Source organism: Pongo abelii, chromosome 4 (genome assembly GCF_028885655.2).
Source record: "Pongo abelii isolate AG06213 chromosome 4, NHGRI_mPonAbe1-v2.0_pri, whole genome shotgun sequence".
Lineage (NCBI taxonomy): Eukaryota > Metazoa > Chordata > Mammalia > Primates > Hominidae > Pongo > Pongo abelii.
This window is the reverse complement of record NC_071989.2, coordinates 115647575-115672392: the sequence shown is the minus strand read 5'-3', so window position 1 is coordinate 115672392 and position 24818 is coordinate 115647575. Positions and strand designations below refer to the sequence as shown.

The 24818-nt window shown below is 40.5% G+C and overlaps 1 protein-coding gene across 3 annotated transcripts in view; it reads left to right on the top strand.

Annotated features, from left to right (window-relative positions):
• The first annotated feature begins 15558 nt into the window (after positions 1 to 15558).
• Positions 15559 to 24818, top strand: part of EFNA5 (ephrin A5) — a 376304-nt gene continuing 367044 nt past the window's right edge. For all 3 annotated transcript variants that reach the window (XR_008525420.2, XM_054555790.2, XM_002815768.6), the window contains exon 1: positions 15559 to 15683. Coding sequence is in view for 2 of the 3 variants with exons in the window: in XM_054555790.2 (XP_054411765.1) it covers positions 15559 to 15683 (125 nt within the window). In the remaining variant the exon portion in view is untranslated. The remainder of the gene's footprint in view (positions 15684 to 24818) is intronic.

Here is a 24818-nt window from a genome sequence, read left to right as displayed (position 1 = left end):
GATTGATATGATTAGCCTCACTTTTAAAAAGCATTTGAGGCTTAGCAATGTTTAGTAACTTGCTGAAGGTTAGGATCACAGTTGCAGAGCCAGATCTGAAACTACATTTGTCTGATTCCACACTGAACTCTTTTTACTATACCATACTGCCTTATATGATAAGACCATGAGGCTGAAGAAATAGCAGAGTGTGAATTCATTCTATCAAGTTAGAAAAGAGATCATTGCTTACTGCAGTCACTGAAATTTTCTCACTTTAATGTTATTTATAGAGAGTAGCAAAATTCTTTCATTGTTTCAACAAATTTTTCAATTTGTTTCTAAAACACTCATTGAAAGGATATTTAGAAAATTATATTTCTTTAGAGGGAGAGGAAGAGAATATGTAACCAATATTTTACAGTGCAGAATGGAAACAATAAGTGATTAAATAGTTTCACAAAGATATTAGTAGTAGAATCATGAAGTTACTATTATTACATTCCTCTTCTCAACCTCTTCTAATCACTAAAAAATGTCCTCATTAGATTGAGGTTACAAAGTAGGATGCTAAATTAGGTAAGTCTCTTCTTTACCTATTCTGTAAGGTAGGCTGCCTGTTGAAAGTCAGAAAATAATGCATTCCTGTGCATATGTAATTGTACAGATAATTGCCTCTATCATTTAAAAATATCATTTGCCATAATGGTGTGTATGATTAATTATGTACATTTATCATTGAGTAGACTCAGGTACATTATAAAATTCTCTCCCTATGCTCATGCATCTTTCCTCCCTTCTTGTTTTTTTCAGTGTAAGTCATTTAATAATTCACAATTTCTTTTTATTATTTCTTAAGCCATAATTCACCTGCAAAGGAACCAGCCGCTGAGTTACCTTGTGGCTGCAGAAAAGTTGCTTTTTTTACTTAGGACATCAAGGGACAAGGATGATGTTTAAAATCTCCCCTCTTGATTTATGGATGCTCCTAAAGCTAAAATCCTGGGGAGAGGTCCATTTACTGATATTCAGGTATCTCCAGTGCCATTTCTTCAGCTCCGAACTGTACACTGTTGAGCTTCAAAGTCAAGTGGTACCAGGCTGGGAGCGGCGGCTCACGTCTGTAATCCCAGAATTTTGGCAGGCCAAGGCAGGCGCATCACCTGAGGTCAGGAGTTCGAAATCAGCCTAGCCAACGTGGTGAAACTTCGTCTGTACCAAAAATACAAAAATTAGCCGGATGTGGTGGCGGGTGCCTGTAATCCCAGCTACTAGGGAGGCTGAGGCAGGATACTTGCTTCAACCTGGGAGGCACAGGTTGCAGTGAGCCAGGATCAAGCCACTGCACTCCAGCCTGGCTGACAGAGCAAGATTCTGTCTCAAAACAAAAAACCAAAAAACAAAACGAAGTCCAGTGATATCAAGGAAAGAAAAGAATTAATGAATTAAAAGCATATAGTAATCTTGAAATCCTGACATGTAGAACTTACCTATAATTAATGTAATTAATGGTAGTAACAACTATTAGAGAACAGCCTATATCTTTAACATAAGGCCTCCTGATGGGCTGTATGCTTCTGCCTTGCCCTGGAATCTCAGAAGAGCATCTGGAATGATCCTATTAGACCTAAGTCTGATCCTCGGCTCTGAACTCTTCACTCTTTCCCCTCATTCCGGACTTTTTTTTTTTTGAGACGGAGTTTCACTCTTGTTGCCCAGGCTGGAGTGCAATGGCATGATCTCAGCTAACTGCAACCTCCGCTTCCCGGGTTCAAGCAATTCTCCTGCCTCAGCCTCCCAAGTAGATGGGATTACAGGCATGCACCACCATGCCCAGCTAATTTTTTGTATTTTCAGTAGAGACGGGGTTTCACCACGTTGGCCAGGCTGGTTTCGAACTCCTGACCTCAGGTGATCCACCTGACCCGGCCTCCCAAAGTGCTGGGGTTACAGGCATAAGCCACCATGCCCGGCCCGTTCTGGACTTTAAAAGTCTGTTTTGACAAAGGCTTATGATTCCTAAAATATCTGGTCCCTGCTCCCCCTAAGATATTATCCTTCTGCTTGTTCCTTCACTGGCTCTTCCCAGCCACTGTGGCCTCTTGCTGTTCCCCAAATACTCTGTGCACTCTTCCCTTTCAGAGCCCCTGTGCTTGCAGTTCCCTTTGCCTGGACCAGCTGTCTCTTGTATTAGTATGGCTGCTCCCTTACCCCTCTGAGGTGTTTATTCAAATGTAATTTTCTCACAAGGGCTTTCCCTGTCTTCTTGCTCTAAGATTGCAACCCTCTCCTCCATTAGAAACTGCCTATTCCCTTTCCCTGCATGATCGTTTCCTTTGTATGTATCACTCTTTAATACATCATAGATTTTACTGATTAATATTGCTTATTAATTTCTCTGTCTACTAGAAAGTAAGCTTCATGGGGCAGAGATTTTAATCTGGTTCACTGATGAATTCCTAGCTCCTGGAACAGTGCCTGGCATACACTAGGTGCCCAATAAGTGTTTTTTGGTTGCATGAATGATGAGATCTTCTATTTTTATTTGTCAACTCTGGCAACCCTACTCTCCAGCGTAGTAAAATTTCTCAAACCTATATCCACATAACTCAAAATTCCAAAAGAGGGCAGGCCCTTGCAATCCCAGCTCCATTTACAAATCTCAACAAGTACCCTGAGAGGCCTAATTTAGTAACATACTCTCCCCTGTAGTGGTGATAGGGCTGTGGTGGTGTTGCGGGGTGCTAGGCCATGGCAATGGATAACTTCACTAGGATCAGAAAGATGGGAGAAAAAGTTCTCCAACTGAAGGATGTTAAGCAGGCAGGCAGCGTTAGTTCACAATAGGATCCAACACTTTTATAATAAATTGCTTTTTTAATTGTCTGTGCTACCTGTTAGACTGTAATATAAGCTCTGTGAAGTTAGGGAACAGCTTGGTATTGCTTGCCATTATATCCTAAAAGCATGGCACACGTTAGAATATACTTGTTTTCAATAAATTTATTAATGAATAAATGATTTTATATATTTATGATTGAATACATGAACGAATGAATAAATGAGTGAATAGCAAACTACATTGAAGGCAAATTATTAACAGGTTGTTTGGTGGCATCAGTATAAGGGGGATGTTATGTGACAGAAATGTTTAATGGTATTATGTTGAGACAGCTAGGTGGAGCCGTCTATAATTTGGATTTACCCGTCAATCTGCCCAAACAACACTTTCCTCGAGTACTCAGGAATGAAAACTGTGAATTTGCCTCAGGTAATTTTGTTTTCTTCACTCCATTTCTGACTGGCTCCCTTTGAGGTTATCACATTCGTTTTTTAGAAACAGAAAGACCTTCAGTTAGATCTGGATCCAGGTTGCAAGTATTTCTTTAAGGTGGGTTTTGTATCTCTCTGCTGGGGTCTATTGTGTGGAGCTTCTCTGCTTAAACCTTCTGAGGGAAATCCTTTTCTAAATCTTTGAGAGTCACTTGACTGTCCCTCCCTCTTATCTCCACTGCCTTTTGTATAACCCTGAGATCTGGTTCCTAATAGCAACCACAAGAGAACACACAGTGTAACGTACTAGCACACTCATTCATTTATTCATTCATTCAATGTATATTTATAGAGTGCCTACTACATGCTGTGCACAATGCTAAGCTTTGGAGAGATAATGGAAAGCAATTGAACTAGAAGAGGAAACAGATGAAATAGCCAAACAAGTACGGAATTTCAATCAGGGCACAGGTGGTATAAAGAAAATGACCTCAGTGCCATATGGTTATTTAGAGGAGTCTTGGTCTATTCTCTGGGGTCAGAAGAGATTTGACTGAGGAAGTGACATCTGAGCTGAGGTTTGAAGGATGAATACAAGTTAACTAGGTAGGACCCTAAATGTTTTGGACAGAGGCGATAGTATAAGCAAAGACCTGGAGACAAGGAGATGCATGACTTCTTTGAAGACATGACAGAAGGCCAGAGTGGCTGCAGTTATTGATGTGGCAACAATTCTATGAAAAGAGGTGAGAGGAAGGCAAGGATCAGCTTGGCCAGGGCTTGGTATCCATGTTAAGGGTTTTATCTTTATTTTGAAAGATATGGAAAGGCATTTAAATGGTGGAAGATGACACCAGGATTTCCCTTTGGAATAGAGCAATCTGATTGCAGAATGGGATAGACATTGGACAGATGTAAGATTACATGGCTGAGACCAGTTAGGAGGCAACTTGATATAGAAATGAAAATTTGAAAAGTGAATTTTTACATTCCTTGACAGAATACTGAGTCTTCTGCTTTATCAGGCGTGTCAGCTAGAAGTTCTCATTTGGGAACTGGTGGGGGATTTTATTCTGATCTTGGCATGCTGGAGAGCAGGAATGCCCAGAGCAAGGTAGCTCTGTCTGTTGAAAGAATAGATGCATTTTTTGGACTTGCTGTCTTTGAGGTATTGGAGTACAGTTATGCTGAAAAGTCAACCAGAAGCCTGGGGAGGTGGTTCTGATAGTGGCAGACAATAAGTCCTAGAGCTGAAGTTGGGAGACAGCCATAAAGAAACTATAATTGGAGCTGTAACTGTGGTTGGAATTGTTAAAGAAGATCATGTTGGTAAAGAAGGAGTCTAAAGAAAAACACCTATATTTAAGGAGTGAGTAATATGCATTTATTCATTTCACAAAGAATTATTAAGTTGTTTACTATGTGCCTGGACCTGGGCTGTGAGTGACAGATGAAGTGGTGGAAAAAAATAGTTGGAGATTAAAAACAAACAAACAAACAAAACAAAACAAAACAAAACAAAAAAACAACTCTGCAAGTGCGAAATAACAAACTCCAAAGGATAAGAAGGAAGGGTAGCCAATGGTTCAGTTGCTGCCAAGGAAGAAAATGCAGTGAAAGCTGGAATGATGACTTTGAGTTTGTGGATTAGACTCCACCCTAGATGGCACACATTAGAAACTTGGGTGAATAAACTTGGGCTAGTAAACAGACCTGGGGGACTGCATATAAGGGACCCTGACAAAACCTTCCTCTCATTTTAGAACTTTACAGGAAGGTGAGATTTGACATATAATATTTCCCTCTATAATCTCACTTCCTTGAAATACACTATTCCATCTACAGAAAGAGAGCTGTACTTTCCTGGGCCTGCCATGGCTGTCAGCCAAGAGCAGAGATGTTGTAATTTGAAGTTAACATCAAGATGACCCTTACAGGGTCACTATAGTTTCTGTCTCGTGGCAGATTCTCCTGCTGAAATATGAAGGTGCCATGATGTTAAATCAATAGTAGTGAGTGATGCAGAGATTTGAGTTGAAGCTAAACATAGCTTCCTTTGATTTTACCATTTCATCTTTCTTGCTGGACACCACTTTAGAAGAAGAATCACCTCTGGATAAATCATCTGCTCAGGTTTGCTCTTCTAACCAAATGACATTATCCAAAGAAGATCAGAAAAGCCTGAATGTTAATTGTATTCATTTAGGGTTCCAAGTAAGGCTTGTGTTGAAGACAAAGTCTCCCTATGAAATTTATAAAGTAGCAGAAACAAACATTGTTGTTAGACATATTTGGAAAGTTGTGATTACCAATTACAAATTTAACACAAAGTAAGTCAGTAATGAAAAGGTTGTGAAAGGATAACAACATTTCAGCTAAATAATATTCAAATTTTTATTTCCAATAATGTAAGAAAAAGATGTATCTGTTATTTGTTGCTGTATAACAAACACCTCAAAATTTGGGGACTTACAAGAACCATTGGCAGTTTAGGCTGGCCTTTGGTGCACAGTTCTTCTAGTCTCAACTGGGCTTCTTCATACATCTATAGGCATCTGCAGGCAGCTGCCAGTCATCTAGGTAGCCCTATTTCTGGGGACTGGATTGGACACTGGGAGCAACTGGGCTACATGCCTCTCATTAACCAGAATGCTAACTTAGGCTTGTCTGCATGGCAACTGGGCAGCCTTTTTACAGGAATGCTTGAAGACTGAATGAGGTAGGGCTCAAAATTGGTAACAGCATTGCTTTTGCCACATTCTAGTCACAACATCAGTTCAGGTGTAAAGGGTAAAAAATAGAACAAAACAAAAGAAGACTCTTATCTATTGATAGGGAGGGGGACTAATTGCAAAATTACACTGTAAGGAGGTGATTTGGGCCATTTTACTATCTACCACAGATGATGCATCATTTTTATACCATTTGATTTATATATAGGTGGATAAAATGTACAATATTTGAACACTATCTTTGGAAGGGAAATATTTTTATTCTTTTCCTTGATGGCAGTTTCAAACTAGGACCTTACTTAAAGCAACCAGTGAGGATAGAATTGTGTTAATGGAATCATTTTCTACCACATTTTTGTTTCTGTAACTGTAAGGAAAATCCTCCTGTTTTCAGTGGCTGTTACTCTAGGTCTGTGTGACGTAACTAATCATAGACAAAGCAGAACTTCTTAATGGCAAGAAACACTATCTAGCTGCTGGCCTGGTAATCTTGTATAAAAATTTCAGAATTGCCATTGGGAAAAGAACATTTACTTGACAAATGGTGCTATTTCCATTTTTGTCTGCCCAATTTTAAACTCTCTCTTATTAAAATGGCAAATTCAGTCCCCAGAATATATTGAACAAGTGAAATGCATAACTGGAAGATACACACTTCACCACTTCATTTTGTAACATGTAGACTTATGGATGCAAGGACATTTCATGGAAAAGGAGTTTTAAATTATTTTGCACGCATATAGAGAACATAAAACTTTTTGATGTCTTGGCTCAAACTGAATGGGATCTCAATAGCCCAGGTAGTACTTTAAGATGATTTATTATTATGCTAATATTGTAATGTAATATTTATTAAGCATTGGAAGTGTGCAGAATACTAGATAGTCCACATAAAAGATCCTGATGGATTTCAAGGAAAAGGGCTAAAAATGCACTCTCCTAATCCACAGGAAAAGAGGGTAATTCAGAATCTAGCTGAACCAATAAATTCTATTTAATTTAGCATACATCACATGCCAAAAAAAGAGAGACTAATGGAAATGGAGAGTGATAATCTCTGATTAAAAGGTAGTCATCTTAAGAGCACACGTTCCTCCCCAGACTTGAGTTTAGAGTCAATTCAGTAAAATATTTCTCATTAAAAAAAAAGTTTTGGCCAATAATCCTCTGCATTATTACCTGACGTTCTAAGATCATAAGTTAAAATGGTTTCTATAGAGACCAGCTTTATAACTATTATCCCAAACTACAAGATGAAATGCTTTTAAAAAAATTATACCTTAAACTGTAACTTAACAGCATCACAATAAAATTTACAATGTTGGCATAAGGCATTTAGAAGTCTCAGACTAGAGTAATAAATCTGCAGTAGGAGAACAATTTTTCCCAGACTTGAAAAATACTGACACCAAAATCCCCCTAAAGAAGTCTTTTATCTAAAAAAAAAAATACACATAATATGAGGAAAGAATATCTTAGTTTGCCATAATTCTACACTTATTTTGCTTAGCCAGTTTAGATCTGGAGGGGGAAAAAAAGTAAAGCCAAAGCTAAAACAGGGGCTTAGAAACAGCATTTTCTATTTTATATAATCATGCTTACTAAGGGTTATATCCTCTATTGATCTTTAAGTAGAATTCTCACAGAAGTTGATGAAAATATTTGGCAAAAATTGATGGAAAAATAAGTTCTTTCTCTTTCTCTGTCTATATGCTTGTTACAGATGTTCTGTGTGTGTGTGTGTGTGTGTGTGTGTGTGTATCAACATAATTTTAAAAAAATATATCAGGTTTTTGGAAGGCTCTAAGCAAGTAAAAGAATACAAAAATGCATACTTACATGCTTTTCTTCGACCTGTTGGGAGAAACATATCCTAATTATTAGTTTGAATGCAGAAAAAAGTACAAATTAAGCTTGTTTCTGAAAATTCTATTTATATTCTTTTTTTAAAAGCAAGTATGCTGTAGATATCTATGATTACCATTGTAATAAAATGTAAATACCAACTTTTATTTTCTTTGATAATATACATTCATGGTAATATGTATTCTTTTAAGCAAGGTATACAGTGTGTTATTTAAGAATTTGAAAAGAACAATTCAGGAGAGTATATATATATTTTTTAAATTTATTTTTATTTTTTAGAGACGGGCCTTGCTCCGTCATCCAGGCTGGAGAGTGGTGTGATCATAACTCCCTGCAGCCTTGAACTCCTGGGCTCAAGAGATCCTCCCGCCTCCGCCGAGTAGCAGGGACTACAAGTACGTGCTACCGCAACTGGCTAATTTTAATAATATTTTCTGAGACAGGGTGTTGCTATGTTGCCCCAGCTGGTCTTAAACTTCTGGCTTCAAGTGATCCTCCTGCCTCAGCTTCCCAAATTCCCTGGGATTATAGGCTTGAGCTGCCATACCAGCCAGAACAATATACTTTATGTTGATTGATCTATTAGATTTGTAAAATACAGATAAACTTTATTTGGTAATTTTAATTAAAAAACCTGATGAGGGAAATACAAAGGAGTAGAATGTATATGCACATTTTGTTAGCAAAAGACAACCTGAAAATGGCTTATGGGAATAAAATTACTTACAAATGTAAGTTTTTTGGTTGAAAACTGGTCACATAACTATGTATGGTATATGTACTGAAATCTAGATAATGAAAAGTGATGTGGAAATTGGTTACATCAACCAGTCCTTGCTTGCTTTTTAAAAAAATTTCATAGAAGCACATACGCATTTGTAATACATAGAAACATAACACATATTTACAAATGTGCCTAATTATATGGTTTATGTTGTTTACCAAAATGACTGCGGAAAGTTCTGTGTGTTTAAGAAGTTTACTATGTTGGTTTTATTTAAAATATGCTTTGAAATGGGCAAAACAACAAATAGACTAAGTTCATAAATAAAAACATTTTAAAATGCCTCTTTCAGAATATTGCAGCAACTTGCAGGACTGCTTCTGTTTCTCTGTAGATTTAAGGAAATAAATTCTAGCAAACCCCAGAAAAGGAAGGGGAGAATGAGGAAGAGGGAGAAAATTCATGATGGAAGTGGAAGGTCACAGCAATGAAAGGAGAGTTGTAATACTCTATAGATTTTTTTTTTTAAGATTGTACACAGAAGAGATAACTAGATCAGGAATAGAAAAGGAGCTTTTCTTAAAGTATCTGAGGAGAGAAAAGTCAGCAAAGAGTTATTTCTGAAGATTCTTAGGAACTTGTTATAAAAACAGGTGGGGAGGAGAGAGTGCTTTATTGGTAACTTCAAACAGTCTGTGGGCAGGACAGCTGAGTCACAGTTTGGTGATACGATCTGAGCTTCTTCGAGCTTCAGAATTTATTCTAAATGTTCTAGGAAAATAGCAGAGTTAGCTTAAATACCATTATGTTAGTCATCTGTTAGAAAGTTTTGTGTTTAATTATTATTTATTTAATTTTTGCTCTAGAGTTTATTTTCTTTATGATCTCTTCTGGATACTAGTTCTAATTTAACTGCTATATTAAAAGTTGCTTAGGACTGAGGAATTTGATTTGCCAGCTTATTTCATTTATTTGTCTAGGCACCCTGAGACTATAGAACTCTACTTCTATCTGATGGCAGCTAATTCAAATTAAAAACTAGTCTAAAAAATAAGATTAATCCATATTTAAGCTTTGCCCTGCAACCACATCTTGGAGATGGCACTCACAGATAATTTTGTGCCATGTAAAAATTATTTAAAAGTATCAGTGTCACTTCACATTAACAGAGATCATGACATTCTCTAAGGTATCAATATTCTGGCCTTAATGGTGAATTGGGCTACTTCTCCAGATAAGTAAGTGCAGAACTTACTTTTGCCTGAAATATTAGTTAAGGTAAAAATAAATTACCAGTGGTTATTTATTGAGATCAGTGGTTCTCAATCCTCTATGCTCATTAGTATTCCCTGGAGAGCTTTTAAGAATTGTAGATCCCAAGTCCCCCTTCTAACCAACTAAAACAGGAAGTGGAGCCCTGGTATTGGTTTTGTTGTTGTTGTTGTTTGTTTGGTTTTTAACGCTCCCTAGGTGATTCCAATTTGTAGCCAAGTTTAGAACACTGATCAAGGTAGTTCAAGCCCCAAAAATTAAATAAACGCAATTTGTGCTTTAATTTGAGGCATATAAATTATTGCTTCAATGGCACTTGCTTTAAACCCACCAGTGCACCCAGTGGCCTATAGCTTTAAATGGAAACAGAATTGCAGATAAGCCCTTTTATAGTCCATTACCAACCTATTTTTTCAGGTCTCAGCTCCCTGCAACATTGTCTTGTCAAACTCGAAGCATTCGAACACTCTCTGCATTTTTTTGTCCCCATGTTTTTAGGTTCTTGCTGTTTTCTTTTTGTTATACGTTCACCTCCTCCTATACCTGGCAAAATACTTACATTCTAAAGGGCATTTAAAGTCATTTAAAAGTCATTGCTTCTGTGACACTGGGCGAATTATAATAAAATTATTTTATATAATGTTGATTTGTATAAATTTAAATCACATGAATGCTTTCCTGAAGAGACAGAGTCACATTATCTAACGGTAAGTGTACAGTTAATAATATAGCTCTTCAAACTCTATTCAAGTACAGCAGGTCCTCAACGCTGTTTGGTTGAACGTCACTTCGTCATAATGGTGATGAAAAAAAAAATCGATTCCAGGCCATGGCCACTGTGTGTAGTTTGCACATTCTCCTCATGTCTGCGTGGGTTTTCTCTGGGTACTCTGGTTTCCTCCTACATCCCACAGCTGTGCTCGCTAGGTTGTGTCTAAGCTGTGCACATATCTAAATATTCTCAGTATGAGAGAGTGTGGGTGTGAGTGTGAGTGCACCCCAGGATAGAAGGGTGTCCTGTCCAGGGTTACTTTCCTCCTTGAGCCCTGAACTCTGGCCACCTGCAATCCTGAAATGGAAAAATTGGTTACATGATCTTACTTGTTTTTATTAATCTTTCTCAAATGTATGTCTAGCTCACATTTATTTCAATGTTTAACTTTAGAGGTGTTTTGGTCTTTATTTGGAAGTTTGGTGATGTTTTTGTGACCGGAGATATGCATAGGAATTTAACTGTTGTTTATATCAAGTAGCCTATGGTGAAATTGTTTTCCTTATATATGCCACTTCGCTTAAAGTCACAATTTCCAAGAACCTATCCCTGACATTAAGGACTTACTGTATCTATCATCCTGCCGCCTAGTAACTTCCATACCAATAATTACTTAGGCACATAATCCCAGAGTCATTTGATTTAGGTTGATGAATTGTTTCACATAGACATTTGAGTTATGAACAGCTGCAAATTTCAACATCTTATTCCAATCTTATGAATCACTTTATGGAAGAGGACAATGTATACTTTTTTTTCTGTTTAATATGGGGCTATTCAAACTTTAAATAATAGAGATATTTAAATATAAGGACATCCATATTTTTGTGATATATTGAATTTTCCCATTTGGTTATTGTATGTGTTTCAAATGGGAAATGAGTGGATACTGTTTCTTTTTCTTCACCTTTTTTTCAGCTTTGATGCCACAGGAAGCCAGCTTGCTAGCTCCCTGTTACCTGATAGCTCCCTGACTAAAAAGACTCTTCAGTGAGGATCAGCATTTTACCCTAGACAGGAGTCGTGAATTTTCTTTCTAAAGATACACATATCTCTTAAAAGGGTCCAGAATGTTTCCTGCAAAACTGTCTCTGTCATATGAGCACATATTAGAGCCACTATCAGAAAAGCTAAGGAAAGAAATCCATCTTTCCTGCAACAGAAAAAACAAACACACCCTAAAATGGGCCAAGAACTTGAACATCAGCAAGATTACAGACCAGTGAAAAAAGCAAATAACATTTTAACTGAAAATTTGATTTGAAAAATAAAAGCTTATCCATTGGTTCTCTCACTTCTTTCCCCACTACTTTCTCACTGCTGGAACTTTGTGAAACATACAGATGATGGAGGAGCATTTGTGTCGACATTCTGAATTTCAATTTTTAATAATTACGCAGATGGTTGGTTTGTGGTAAAGTCCATTATTGTACAGATTGAAATTTGTATCTAGTCGCAAAACATAAGTTACTTTCCTAGGACGATTTCAGGATCTTTTCAGATAGGAAATATTACTGTAATTGAAAAACGACTTAACTTTTAGCCAAGAGCCCATAACATCCAGGTACTTCCGTGCCCCTATGAACTGTTTCTTTTCCTCTCAAGTCTTTATTGGTCATAGCCCTAGATTTCCCATCAAATTCAATCCGGCCTGAGCTGCAGGCAATGCCCCTGCTGGGTGCGGATTGCAGGCCCACCACTGGAGGGCGTCTGGACGCTTCTAAACAGCTCTGAAGCGCCTGGAAATCTCGTCTGAGGACTGGAAAGCGCAGGAGGGTGAACGTGAGATTTGATTTTATTGGGCTAATAAGTAAAAAGGAGTGCAGGCAGGTGTGGGAGCAAAAGTAAACTGCCTTTTTTTCTCCTGGGGATCTGCCCTTCCCACTAAGGCAGAAAACTCCCTAGGGAACATGAGAAAAATACCGCTGCTCCCGAGCCCGCGTACCCCTTAAGGGCGGGTCTCGGGGGCCTGTGGCCCCGCAGAGCAGGCGTCCGGCTCGCTTCCTGGGCGCTGGACCACAGTGGGGACGCGTCCCGAGGCGCTGGGACAGTCTCGCTGCCAGGAGATCTCTCTTCGGTGGCGGCTGAAGACCAGGCTTGCAACCTGCCCTTGAAGTCCAGGACCGAGGGGCCTTTTCCAACAATAAAGGAACTGCTTTCCTTCCCACACCCCCCCGCCCCCGGCCCCCATTTCTTTCCGCACCAGATTCGTTAAAGGCGTTTATTCTTTGGGGAGTGGGCAGCACATCACCCTCAAGGTTGAAATGGAAGAGGTGTGAGGTTATTTCTGAAGGGCTCGTCTGCCGCATTCATTTCCTCTGTGGAAGGTTCGCGCTGAATTGTAATCACTTTAAACTGTGATTTGCCTGATTTTTAAAAACGTGTTTTCAGAGCATCACTTTAAAGAAAACTTGCTTCCTGCCCAAGAATCTTTAAATCCCAAGTGGGAAGAGGAGGGCTGAAAGGCACAGGAGGGGTGCTCAGATTTCCAGATAACCCAGCGCCAGGCAGCGTGCGGCGTGGAGAGCGGGTGGAATGGACAGGAATGCGCACTCCCTGAGGCTCCGTTCCAGCCCATCCGTCACCTGCGGGGCACCAGAGACAGATGCCGGCTCTCCAGCCAAAGGGTGGGCACAGGTTCCTTTAAAATCGAAAGACCCTACTCCCAGGTAAAAAGATGTAAAATCATTCCTTAGCCCAGACGAAATTCAGCACCCAAAGGGTTACACGTGGTTGCCGGGCTCCGGCGCAGGAGAGGGCGCCTCGGCACTCCCAGTAATTCAATTAGTCAGGTTTCTGGAAGGTGGGGCGGGGGAGGGGGTAGGAGGCGTGGGGAAGGGAGGAGATTAGGAAAACGCCTCTTTCTCGTGGAGCAAACCAATCCGGTTGGAGTAAAGAGAGAGGAAAAACCCCAATCTATAAGCAAACAGCAGGCCGTTCCCTGACTGGCCAGCTCCAGCTATCCCCACCCCGCGCTCCCACCCTTCCCAAGTAAACTGCATGGAAGGTGGAGGAAAAAAAAAAAAAAAAAAAAAAGCAGTCCACATGACCTGGGCCGCAGCGGCAGCCTCGCTGGCTAGGCGCGAGCTTGCGGCACCTCCCCCTGCTCTGTTCGGAGCTCACACCCGCTCTCGCGCCTCCCGCCCGCCGGCCCCGCGCCCCGCGCCCCGCGTCCCGCGCAACACGCCCGGGCGGAGCCCCATCCCCCCGCCCACGTCCACGTTCACGCGCGCGGCCTCGCGCTCTGCTGAGGCTGCTGCCACTGGGTCGCCGCCGCTGTCGGCTTTCCACGCAAGTCATTAACGAGGGGGCGTGCCCGAGGAGATTTTTTTCCCATAAAGCATTTTTTTTCTCTCTCTCTCTTTTCCCCCTCTTTTGCAAAACTGACTTTTACAAAACCCTTTCCACTTCTTGCCAGTCGTTTCAATTCCTCCTGGGCTGCTCGTGCTGCTGCTGCTGCTGCTGCACTCAAGTTTATTTATTTTCCCGCCTGGGTAGGGGTTTTAGGATTCGGTTTGTGGTTTTCACCTCTGTTGCTGCTGTGCCTAAGGAGGGAAAGAGGAGCAGCTGCGGGAGGATCGGGAAGGTTTTCTGATGTAGTCATCGGGGAGGTGCCACTCGCTCGTGCGCTTTTTTTTTTCCTCTTTTCCCATTTCAAACTGATTGATGCATCTCTACAAGTTGCTAGGCTTGGACCCGCTGGAGTCGCAGGGACACTTCTGAGAGCTTACCCCGGGCTCTTGGCACCGCGTGTGGGGGCTCAGTCTCCCTCTCGGAAGGCGATCGGAGACTGACATCGGCCCATCCAGGAGTTGGAGGGATCCATTTGAAAGTGATTGTTTCCCCTCCCGCTCTCCAGCCGACCAGTTGGGTTGGCGTCGTCTTGCAGGTTTAGGCATCCCAGCTCCGCCAGGCCGGCTGGTCTTAACCTCTGCTCTTCATTCACTGTGGTGCACCCACACCCAGCCAAGGAAAGCACGCGCGAGAAATCCCCGAGGCTCGGCCAGCATCCGGGGTGCCCTCTTCCGCTACCGCCGCGGTCCGACTCTGCTGGGGGACCTGCCGGAAGACGCGAAGAGCCAAACTTTTCTTTGAGGTTTTCGAGGCAAGACCGCTTCTCGCCGGCGCAGCTGCGGCTTAACCAGTTCCAGGACACCGACAAGGCTGGGTTGCGGCTCCGGATCCCCACCCTTCTCGGCGCACCGCCCGGTACCGCAGCACCTACGACTCCTCTGAGATTTCTAGGGGTCGCCCGGCTAAGGCACAGAGGAGGCTGAGGAAAGGGGTTCTGACTCCCGGGACCACAAGCGCGAAGCCCCCTATCTGCACGTCGCCCTCCTCCTGCAGTTTCCCACCGGCCGCCAAAGTAACTTGGAGCGAAGCGGGGCGCAGTGCGAGGGCCCCGAGTGGTGGCGGAGCCGTGCATAGCCTGCTGCGCCGACGCTGAGCCGGGCCCGGCGGGCCGGTGTATGTCTCCCCGCGGCTGCGGCGCGCAACTCCCGGTGACTGTGCAGCGCGCGCCGCCGCCTGCCCCGACCCGCGCTGCAGCCGCCCGGCCCGGGGCGCACCTCCCTCTCCCGGGGTGACCGGCCTGCCGCCGCCGCCCGAGACACAGCTTGGCACCTCTTCCCCCGCCCTCGCCGCCGCCACCACACACACGCACGCTTCTCTCCATCTTGTGATTCCTTTTTCCTCCTGAACCCTCCGGTGGGGGTGCGAGTTTGTCTTTATCACCCCCACCCCACCGCCTTCTTTTCTTCTCGCTCTCCTACCCCTCCCCAGCTTGGTGGGCGCCTCTTTCCTTTCTCGCCCCCTTTCATTTTTATTTATTCATATTTATTTGGCGCCCGCTCTCTCTCTGTCCCTTTGCCTCCCTCCCTCCGGATCCCCGCTCTCTCCCCGGAGTGGCGCGTCGGGGGCTCCGCCGCTGGCCAGGCGTGATGTTGCACGTGGAGATGTTGACGCTGGTGTTTCTGGTGCTCTGGATGTGTGTGTTCAGCCAGGACCCGGGCTCCAAGGCCGTCGCCGACCGCTACGCTGTCTACTGGAACAGCAGCAACCCCAGGTAAGCCGGTAAGAGGCGGAGAGCCGGGGCTACCCGGGCCTCGGGGCCCTACGGAAGGAGCGGCGGCGGGGATCGGCGCGCACCAGCCGCTGGCGGCGCGCACCCTCGGAGCCTGCGTCGCCCGGGCGCTGATGGCTTGAGGCGTCGGCGGGAAGCGCTCGCGTCGCGCCCCTCTTTGTTAAGCCGCCGCGGAAAGGCCAGGTGCCCCTGGGAGTCCCCGGGGCTGCCTAGACCAACTGCTTCTGCGGGGCGCCGGGAGACTCGGAAAAGGGCGGGAGCCGGGGAGTAGGGACTTCTCCGCTTCCCAGCCCCGGCATCTGGCTGGCATCCGGTTCCCGGTGCGGGGAGCCCCCGGTGTGCGCCACCGGGAGCTCCTGCCTGGAGCGTGGTTCCGCAGGGACTGCGGAGAGAACCCGCCAAACATCCCCCAAAGTTTCCTTTTTTTTTTTTTAAATTTTAATTTTCCCTTCTCTTTTCCCGGTGCGCGCAGAGAGAGCGCACGGGCTGGGGGAAGTGAGGGGGGCTGGGAAGCGGAAGCTTTAGGTTTTTATTTTCCTCTTTAACTGCGAGGAAATCATTCGGCCCCTGAGTCAGTCTGGGCCCGGCGCGCCTGGCAGTGGAGAGGATTCTCCCATCTTCTCCATCTCTCCACCCACCCCAGTGGGTTCAAGGTGCTAGAAAGTTTGATCTAATGCCGGGTTACGTCATGTGTGCGGAACAAGCTGCCAGAGTTGGCCGAGCCAGGAGGTGGGAGCCCTTCGCCCGCGGCCTGGCGATGTGCTGCCGGAGGAACGCGCGCGATTACCTGGAACCGATTTGTAGGCGTCCCCGAAGCTCGCCGGGTACGCGGGAGACTAGAGGTGGGCGCCTGGGGCCGTCCTAGCGCGCGTGCTGGACACCGGCCAGTCGCAGACGTCCCGTGTTTTCGGACCCTGGAAGTGGAGTGGGGAGGTTATCTAGAGTGCCCAGCGGGGTCCTCCGGGTCTGGAGCAGTTCCGAACCAGTTCCGAACCTTTATTGCTTCCCGGCCTGTGCACAGAAGTCAGCCCCGCTGGGCCCATACCTCACTGCTTTCTCTGGGACAGAGGCTAGCTTTCAGCTATGTCCCGGTCTCGGTGCCCTCCTAGGTGCTATTTATTAATAGTACAGATTGCATCTAAAATCACAGGTTTTTCACTGGGCTGGAGTGGAAGTTGGGAAAAGAGAGGCGGGAGGCCGAGGGGTTAGCCTAGAGTTGGTGCGCGCCCCGGGCTCCAGGAGAGAGGGTATCGGTGGGCGCCTCCAATTTTTCCTGTCTCCTGCGGGCCCTCTCCGCCTGCCTCCAGCCTCCCCTCAGCATGCAGGCGAGAGAGGGATTCCCTGCTTGAGTAATGTCAGCGCAGATGAAGATGGGAAGACTTCCCCACAAGCAGTCCGCCGGTTACAGAACCGGGAGGGAGTTCCCCCTATCCCGCTAATCCAGGAGAGTCTTACTCAGGTAGCCGCCCAAGTCCTAAATGAACCGCTGAACAGGAGTGGAGATATTCTTTAAAGTTTGGTTCAAAAAACAAGAGTTTCCTGGAGGTGGGTGGTGGAATGGGAAGCGATTTCTTCTTTGACATGCCACTTACCACTTAGGAAAAGAGAAAAAGAAGCCATCCTGCCAGAGGAGAGATGCCTTTTATTAAAGCTGACAAGACAAATAGAGCAAGCTTTCCAGTTGTGATGGTGTTAAAAGCAAGTCTCATTATGTTGGTTAGTTTTTTCCCCGTTTGTGCTTTATTAGGCAGCATATACGAAGCAGAAATTTGTATCTCTGAACTTTAGCACCTTATTAAATAAAGCAACACTGAAATAGTTTCGTTGAATTTGGGATATCTTGCTCTCGGTTGTCTTTTCTTTCCCACGCCAAACTCCACAGTGTGATCTTTTTCTCATGGCATTCATTTATTTGGATACTTGGGTGTTCCAGTCTTCCTGGGTTAAAACGGAAAGAACCAGCAACACCCCTACTCTAACCCCCCTTCTTAACCTGTCAAGCTAGTCTGAGTTAGTTTGAGGACATTTTATCTTAGGTTATCTCTGTTTTATGCTTTTGATACTGTTGTTTGGTTTGAGATTAGCACATTGATTTTTGTCACAGGTCATGTTTTTTAATAGATCTGCCCTGCCTGCAGAAAACTCTTCTGCTCAGGATGCCATGGAGGCTTTGAACCTGCCCAAAGTTAATCTGCAGAATTTTAAAATACCAAGAGTATTTCTAAATTGGTATTCTCATTTCAGGTTTGTGGAAATACCTTTCTATTTGATCATCATCAGTTTGATAATGGCCAAAAGAAAGAGTGATGTACCCCTCTTAACCCCAAGAGATTCAGCCCTAACACTTATTATTCTTAGGAATTTATGGACACATTTATCTTGATATGTTATCACAGTTAAAAACTTACTTTAAAAACAATATTTTAAAAGTAGGCAGTTTTATTTCTGAAGTGTTGAATAAGATGTTGCTTTTTTGATGCATTAAGAAAAGTCAACTTGGATATAATTTTAAAGAGGCCACATGCCGAATAAGTATTTTAAAAATAAAAACTAACAGTTTTCCACAAACAATAGTAAGAAAATATTTCAGAAAATTTCCACGGGTTTAGTAAATTTTATAAATTCAGTGTTGTGCAATTCCTTTTCATATATGTTATTTCATAAAGTAAGCTAGCCATGCCTTGTGTCTTTATATAGAACCTATCTGTTAAGATTTTGCTAAACTAGTAAGACTTCAATCTTTTGAAAAAAGAATAGAGGACTTTAATTGCAACTTAAATAAATTTTTTTATTTTTCCCTCAGAATATAATAAGTTCAGTGGGCACATTAAACTGATGATAATGTACACTGTGTATAAACGAAGTAAATCTACTTTAGCTTATACTAACAGATTCAATTTGAAATTATGTTTAGGTAAAATCAGAATTAAATGTATCTTGAACACAGGGATTAAGTACAGTATCTTACTGTGTAACTTGAGTTATGTGTAACTTGTGTATCTGATAGGAGTTTATCTTCTACATGGAGTTTCATTACTGCCTCTCCATTGATAAATGAGCATCTATAGATATAGTTTCATGGGAAAAAATATTAAACTTATTTGCTGTCAGAATAGTTTTAATGTTACAATCTATGTACCCAGGTATTCACTTCTGAGAAGTGGATACTGAGTTTTCAAATGCTGATAACTTTTTAGTTGGTAGTATTTATTGGATAGGGGACCAAACTGATTTTATGTGTTGAATTGGCACAAATTTGTGAAATAGCAACTGAGAACTATCAGTTTGAATGGAAATATATGATAACATTTGCCTAAATGCATCTTCTATATTTCCAAAATTTGAAAACTTGTATAAGTTTTACCTAAAATTGTAAATAATCAAATGATCCTTTTAATATTATGCTGAATTCTAAACTGGAATGTCACTAAGTAACTTTGAGTAATGAAAATCCACATCAAGAAGAATATAACTATTTGTCCTTAATTTCTTTAAGAATGTAAAAAGCTTTTAAATAATGTTAAAAAGACTTCCAGTATTAAAACTTTATTTACATTCTCCTTTAGTAGCTATGCTTATAAAGAGAGTCAGAATACTAAGAACATGCCTCTTCATCTGAAGTATGCCATAAGCAGTTTGGTGCTTCTAATAAGAATATACTTTTAAACATCATGTGCTTATTCTAAGTTCTTTTTGGATTATTTTGACTATTTGCCGAAATGTTATTAAGGTAATTAAACATATCTCCTACTGGTTGGCATTATTGATGCAATAGTCAAATAATAGAGCAGCAAATATGACCAACACACTTTTAGGAATACCAATCCTCCTCAACCTGGTGCTTTGCTTCTGTTAAGGTTTGAGTATCATCAGTTTAAAAGGTTATACTCTTAAGAGGAAAATATCTCTGTAATTCATCAAGGATTTACTAAACTTTAACCTAATCATGTTTTCTTTGGACTTTTTCAGTTCTTGTAGGGACTTGTAAATTAAACATTTCATATTAGAGTAGCAGGTAACTGACAGCTTTCAGTTTTGTTAACAAGTAATCTTAGAGTTGTGAAAGTAATGTGAATTCTAGGTCAACACTCCCAAATCCTCTGGCAGTACAGGTCAAATGTATGTGGCTAAGAAGAGAGAAGTAGTAACATTTTTTTTTTTTCCTAATCGTATTCCCTTGAGTATTTTTCTTCTTTCAAAATTTACTTGCTCCATTTAAAAAAAATCTGAGCCATCATCATTTTGACATATGTATACCAGTATACCGGCACTGTGACCTTTTTACTGACAAGTAAATGAAATCAGCATGGTTTAAATCTAAGAATTTGTTGTGAGTAAAGATTGAAAGTTTATCTTGGTCTTGAATGAGTTTCATCAGGAGACTTAGAAAGGATTGTCCTTACTTTTGAAATTTTAAATATTTTAAGTAATATTTTGTATGTTAGAAACATAAATGTTCTTCAAGTAAAAGGCATTAACTTTAAGCCTCAATGTAACATATCACATTATTAGATGTATTGGTAGTAATTTTGTTATTCTGAAATTTATATCAGAATTTATGCAAGTACCAGGATAAAAATAAGGCAGTGTGATTGAGGTTTATAACCCATGTTTTTATGCTTCTATGTTTATAAGAGATGTGAATTGACCCCCCCTTTTTAATCTAGAAATTTGTAAAAGAGAAGTATGCTTCCTGTTTGTTGGTGAGTTTTCCATAGAATTTTGAAAAGCAGAGTTAGCTACTAAGATATGTTCTACCTATTTGATTCATTATTTTATATATTCACAATAAACTATCAGAAATACTCAACTGTCTGATTTTTAGATGACAGGAACATTAGAGCTATTTGAGGCAGATTTGGCTATACAGTCTAATTTGGCATTTTCAGGGTAAGACCAAGGTCAGTAAACTACTTGTGATTAAAAGTATCAGAGTCTTCAGTAGTTTATTACTCTCTGTTAGGTGATTTTAGTGGTAGTAACTTAAACCATCAGCTCACTGAACTAATATCGTGTTGTCATGTGTGTTGTGGCTGACAATAGCTTCAGAAGCTTCCACCTTTGAAGGCTGAGGATCAGGTTTGGAGGGAACACTTAGTTACTTGGGTGCAAATTAACCTTGTGAATTTCTTGCCATTTAATTTTGCAGAATGCCTTCTGAACAGGCATTTCACTGCATTCTGTCCACTGGCCTGGTTTCCTGTTGGATAAGGACAGATAAAGATGAGCGCCTCCTTTTGTCCCCTGTTGCTATGAACCAAGCAAGCTACCAGCTTCATGCTGGGCCAAGAAAATGAATGAATACAATTAGTCCTTCAGGAGTTCTGGCCTTTGCTAGCTTGGGATAAGTATATGCCAGAAAATTTACCTTTGAGAGAGAGAAAGCATTAAAATAAAAATGAACAAAATATGAGAATATGTTAAGAATAGAATTTTACATGTTGGGTAGCATTTGGTCTAGTGCTTATTGGTTTGTTTTTTCAATATAAATTTAAAAATTTTTTATAAGATACCACTCAACCCTCATTTTTGTGTATGTGTTGAATAACTTCTGTAGCAATAAAGACTTAAAAAGCTGTGATATTTTGTTTGAAATAATGAACGACTCTATGTTGATGATTCTGTATTATCAATTCTCTTTTCAGAAGCAGTATACAAACTGTTAAAATAGCATTCCTGATTAGAATATCCATGTTGCAAAGGAAGCCTCAATTTCCCTAAGCAGAGTGAGGAAGGTCCTTGCCTCTTACACAGGACAACTCAGTCAGATCAGCCTTCTGAACTGAGGAAAAAAATTGCCCTTTGATCATTTGTGACGGATAACACCTTCATTTTCAGGTATAAAAACCTCAAAGAGGAGTATAAGAAATGAGGTATTAATATTCACTTTTAATAATTTGTCTTACGATGGTGGTCTTAGACAGCCAAACATCAATAAATTACTGTCTCTTTTAAGGGCCTGATTTATATTATCAAATTTATATTTTAGTCTGCTTTTCAGCCTATGTCCTGAGCTGTTTTGTAGAAAAGTTTCTTGTGATTAATGTGAACTTCCAGTGCTTCTGAATAGGATATTACTCACTACTAGGAGATCTATTTCCTCTTAAATTTGTCTGCATTTATGTTTTCAAAATTTAGTCAGTCATAAAGGAGCACAATGACACAGGTCCATCTAGCTTAGAATTAAAAGTTAATCAAGTTTTTTCTGACTACAACTATTTTGCATGATCTTGAGTAAAATCATTCCTAATATCTTCATATTCTTGACAGTACTTCTTATTGTACCTTCTAAAGGATTTATTGTAAACTGAAATCCGTGTGCTATTTTCTAATTGAAAAATTTGAGTGGATGCAAATTCTTGTTTTTGAGGCTTCTGAATATAATTTTCAAACAGTAAACCATGTAGTTCAATGAAAACATTATTTTAAAATATTGAAAACTCTTATTTAGGCTAGCTAGTTGCTGAGAGACAGTAGTGTACCACAGTGATGGTTAGCTCAGCTTTCATTCAGGTAGAATTCTATCATTTTCAATAAGGGAAAATAAACCTTTGTCATCTTTAGAAACATCCTTCATACAATTGACAGTTGACAGGTTGAAGAAAATGTTACTGTCAGGTCTTATTTTCCACTCAAGTGAGGAATAAAAATAGGTTTGAATGATTTTTAAAAATCTACTTTAAAATTATTTCAAGATGGATAAAATGCTCTTAATTTTTATATGCATGTCAGAATTGATCTTCCAGTTGCTTTAGGGAGGGTCAGCAAAGTGTAGCTCAAGGAGAGATCGTCTAATAGTAAAGTTCCTATGATTTTTACTTTTAAAAAGTCAAGCACAGTTGATTTGATTGTAATAGGATATTGCTGCATGTTTTATGATTGGATTCTTAGGAGATGTAAGATAAATTTTCTTTCTATTATTGCTTATCAAGTGACCTGATTTTCATGACTGATGATCATGATTCTGGTATGAACTAAAAGTGGGAGTTTGGGCATATGCTCTGGACAGTCATATATATTAGCAAATATGTGTATGCCTTGGACAATCATGTTATTAGTACACATTGATTAGACCTGTTTTAAAAATCGCTTTTCTATTAATGATTTGAAATAACTGCACAGTATAATATATGGATTACCATGTTGGAAACACATGAATACTTACTTAGAGATTAGAAAAAATATGATTAAGTGCTTATTTCCTGATTTAGAAAAGCTAGTTTTTTGGCTTTCAGTTAAATCAGCGTGTTTTTTTTTCCCCCTGGAAGCGGCCATCTTGTTTTAAGACCGATTTTATTTCTTTCGTGAAATTGGTCCGGAAATGAATATGGACGATAGAAAAAGACTAAACCACTTTATGATCATTTTGACAGGGCTCTCTACATTTAAATGCTATCTTATTTGCAAACTCACTAAAATGCTATCTTCTTATATTTAGTTGACAGAAAAGGATGTTTTAACTTAGTAATAATATGCTTAAACCCAGGCGTATTATGTTAAATGTTGGGCTGTACCATGTGTCCATACATATTTTTTTTTCTCGAAGCTTATACCTTATGGCTAATTTCAAAGTAATATATTAATAGCCCCTATTGTCACCTCCACCCCCAAATCCTGATTTCATTTTTCTGACTATGCTAAGTAGTTCTTTTTATTTGTTGGTTGCCTTTTTTTTTTTTTTAAATTACTCAAGTCTACCAGGAATCTTTCTCCCGCAAAAGGTACTGATAAGAGTATAGGTACCTCTAAAAATGAAGCAGTTGGGGTTATTTAAGATGCATTATATTAAGTCAGAGCCTTTTTGTCTCTGAAATATAGGCTCTTCCTATCACATTAGACCAAATCTTTCTTGTGGGTTCTCATAGATTATTTTGCAAGTAAATTCATGTTTGTTACTAAAAATTATGAGAGTATATCAACTGACTCTGCTATATTTTCTGTCATGTTTTGTATTTCTGGATATATTTGGAAAACCAAGTGACCTAATAAACTTTACTAAAAATATATACTATACTCCTTACTACTGCATGTGTTTGATGATGGCTGGGAACATTATTCTCATGTACTGCAGTAAAAGCAGAGCTTCCGTAAGATTAATTTCAAAAGTAACCTGACTTAGCCTGATTAAGCTGGGCACAGATAAATATTACTTATGTCACTTATGAAAAACTGCTTCAGTTCATTAGAGGTAAGATTTTGGGTGGTTGTAGATGTAGTGTAAAGGCAGTAAATGCATGTTTTAATAGCAGATACATGTATCACGGTTAAAGTTCAGGTATGAGTTGACCATTTTTGCACAGAAAACTTTCCTCTGATATCTAGCATCTGTTTTTCTTTGGCTAGTGAGAAGACTAAAATAACTGAGTGTTCAAAGTGACCTTTTGTTTTTAAATGAACTAACAAATACCTTTTGTTTTTTTTCTTGCTGTTTCCAAGCTGTCAGAGTTTCCATTTTAAAATTTATTAATTATTTATATATGTAAAAACTATAATTAAGAATTAACTCTTCCCTCTTTCCCTGAAAATTATAAAAGTAAATCAAAGTATTTTTATATGAAACATACAGTGTTGTGGTTTGAATTAAATGAAGTTATGGCACAGTTAGGTTGGATAATTATAGTGCAAATTGTTATCTAGGTTGTGATGATGACAGACATGATACTTCATGTTTTATATTTTGTAGATGTCAGTGGGATATACAACTTTGTTACATTACATTTACTGAACTCAATAATGTAGAGACAACTTCACCTGCTTACATTTTTAATAGTTTTTAATTTTATGGAGACAAATGAGAATGGGGGGAAAAGGAAAAATAACTCTAAGTATGGGAAATTATCTTTTGTGTCTAACAATTAGGTTAAACAAAGTGGGAGCAAATGAGCCTAGTTCCCTTCTATTGTTTCAGGGCAAGAAAATACAGACAGATGTCGGAATGTGGAAGCGGTGACCTCTGACCCGCACAGCATGGCCACTGCCCTGGCACACAAGTGTCCTGAGCCACCATCGTAGCAGGATGCGTTTTTGAAGTGACTGACACTTTCAGATGGAGATCTTGAAACTGATTCTGTAGCTATTTGCAGCCCTCCAAAGTATCAGTCTTTTTAGTTTTCATTT